The sequence below is a fragment of the Tupaia chinensis genome, unplaced genomic scaffold, assembly GCF_000334495.1.
Source record: "Tupaia chinensis unplaced genomic scaffold, TupChi_1.0 Scaffold000045_1, whole genome shotgun sequence".
Classification (NCBI taxonomy): Eukaryota; Metazoa; Chordata; class Mammalia; order Scandentia; family Tupaiidae; genus Tupaia; species Tupaia belangeri.
The window spans coordinates 7,872,807-7,875,184 of NW_006159501.1; the positions used below are offsets into that span (position 1 = coordinate 7,872,807).

At 55.3% G+C, this 2,378-nt stretch overlaps 1 protein-coding gene across 2 annotated transcripts in view; it reads right to left on the reverse strand.

Moving 5' to 3' along the window:
* Positions 1-56: 56 nt before the first annotated feature.
* ATP6V1C2 (ATPase H+ transporting V1 subunit C2) overlaps positions 57-2,378 on the reverse strand; it is a 56,075-nt gene continuing 53,753 nt past the window's right edge. For both annotated transcript variants that reach the window (XM_006140822.3, XM_006140821.3), the window contains 3 exons: positions 2,014-2,111; positions 1,285-1,417; positions 57-1,034 (listed from right to left, as the gene is read on the reverse strand). In XM_006140822.3, the coding sequence (XP_006140884.1) occupies positions 945-1,034; positions 1,285-1,417; positions 2,014-2,111 (321 nt within the window). In that variant the 3' untranslated portion in view covers positions 57-944. The remainder of the gene's footprint in view (positions 1,035-1,284; positions 1,418-2,013; positions 2,112-2,378) is intronic.

A 2,378-nucleotide genomic window follows, 5' to 3' on the forward strand; every position in this document is an offset into this window, starting at 1 on the left:
GGGAACACGTCCATCGGGCTCTGACCGTGCTCTCTTGTCCCCCAGCTTCCCGTGGAGGATGACATCGACCTGAGCGACGTGGAGCTGGACGACTTGGGGAAGGACGAGCTGTGAGCCGCAGCAGAGGCTTCACGTGCTTTTCTTTTCTTGGGAGCAAGCGGGTTCTCAGCAGTAAAGGAGCCTCCTTTACCGTCAGGTGACTCTACCAGTGGCCTTTACCCAGGACGTGGCTCTTGATGGGTCATCTGAAGACACTGTAGCGCTGAACTGTTGCCTCTCAAGAAAACACGGGAAAATTCTATGAATTGTAACCAGTGAATCGGATTGTACGTAACATCTGGAAGGAAGCTGGGTGGTTGACATTCTCCTCCGACTGCTGCTTGAATGTTCTTGGAGGCTGGATCTTAAACAGGTTTTTTAATGTGATCCCTTTATTTGAATATGAATGGCTTTTTCCATTAAAGAATAAAAATATTTTGGACAATGCCAATAAATCTATGAAGTTAGTGTCCACGTTGTAAATTTAGCCTGGAGCCTCGCCCGTAAATTAACATGGTGAAGCGATGACCCTGACATCTCTCCCTGGGTGCCAACCACAGTGCCCACGTCACCCGGAGAACAGCTGCGTGAGGGGCCACAGGGTGTCCGTATTAGGAGGGCAGCTGGCCCTTGCCCAGCCCAGGGTCCCCACGTGGTTGCCAGGCTCACAGAACACCAGGCAGTGCACATTCGTTAAAAAAATGAAGTTTGGGATTATATCAGAATATAAGAGGCAGCATTTTATTGTAACTTACAAAAATAAATACAGCTGTAACTGACTCATGAGCAGTTTCTCTGGAAATGTGAATCTGCAGGGCGTGGGGCCTGCTCTCTGGCTGAGGCGGAGACAAGCCGGCAGGAGTCTGCGAGCGCGAGGGCGAGCTGCGCTGCGGCCGCGGCCCGTCCTAGTCGAGGAGGCTGAGGTCGATGCGGAAGTAGACGTACGGGAAGTAGTCCTGATTGCCCAGCTGCAGCCCGGGGATGTCCACAGAGGCCTGCGGAAGCAGATGGGCCCCGTGCTAAGCGTCTAAGCCGGCGTCCTGCTGTCTAATCTGTTTATGAGGAAGCTCTGCAGGCATTGGCCAGACGTTCCGTCCTGCACAGCATCCCCATGCATGCACGCACACACACACGCGCGCACACACACTCTAGCACTGTGTACGGTGGGTTTTCCTTCCAGGCCGGCACGTGTGTTGGCCGACCGGGCGACCTCACAGGAAGCGCAGCTCTGGGTTGGATACCTACATCCAGTATACTCGCAGCAGCGACTTCATCCAGGTGTCTGAAGACAGAGTTCAGAACCTCGCGTAAGCGTTTGGTGGAGGACTTCTTATGCGGCTGCAGGAGCACAGCCTGGAAGTTCACCGGCAGGCCGTACCTTTTCAGATAGAGTTTGTCAGGACGTACACAAGGGGAAAATGAACCTGGCCAGAAATTCAGTCAGTTCTAAGAGTAGTGAGCCAGCAGGTGGCGTGGAGGTTAAGGCGTTGGGTCCCACATGGCCAACTGCGGTTCGAGTCCCAGGCCCAGTAGCTTGAGAAAACATGCCAGGTGCAAATGCGTGCATGCCCAGAATCCCAGGAGGAGAAGGGATTGTAGTGTAGCCACACCCCCAGGGGGTGATTACTCATTTTCCCTGGACCCTGTGGTAAAAACTTCTAAAAATAAAATAATAAAGCAAAATAAGTTTTGTGGTTGGTTTGGTTTTTGTTTTGGGCTGCCTCAAGGGTTGGGCTATGGAGTAAGCACTGGGAGATCTGGGGACCCTGGAGTGGGGACAGCAGCCGGTTGAGGGGCCCATGGATTCGTGAGTGAAGCAGTCAGAGCACGGTGACACTCTTCCCAAGTCAGAAAAGCAGGAAAGGGACGATGCAGAGGAGAGGAGGGACGTGGGCACAGGAGGGTGGGACTCTGGCCCAGGACAGCTCCCGCCCTCCCCACCCGCAGGACACCCAGGCGGGATGCTCCGAGCACCTGAGCACTGACTCCACGAACACTCGCAGGGCCTTTATGTGGATCCAGGCGATAAAGGCTTCACTGAAGTTCACCTTGAGCCAGCGCAGCAGGGGGCCCTGCAGAGACAGGGGACAGGTGACCCTCCTGGGCACCCCACCTGACACCAGTGAAGAAAGGACACGGGCTTGGATGAAGCGAGCCCGAGCTGAGCAGAAGCATAGTCGGTCGGACCAGCCCTGGGCAAGGCTCGGGACGCGGCATCCAGGGCTCCTGGCATTGGAAGCTCAACGGACAGCCACCCGGCCACTGCAGGCCAGGGTGGGGAGCTGGCATCCCCTGAGCATGGGGCTTTCGGCAGGTTAATGGCTTCCTCTGACACTATG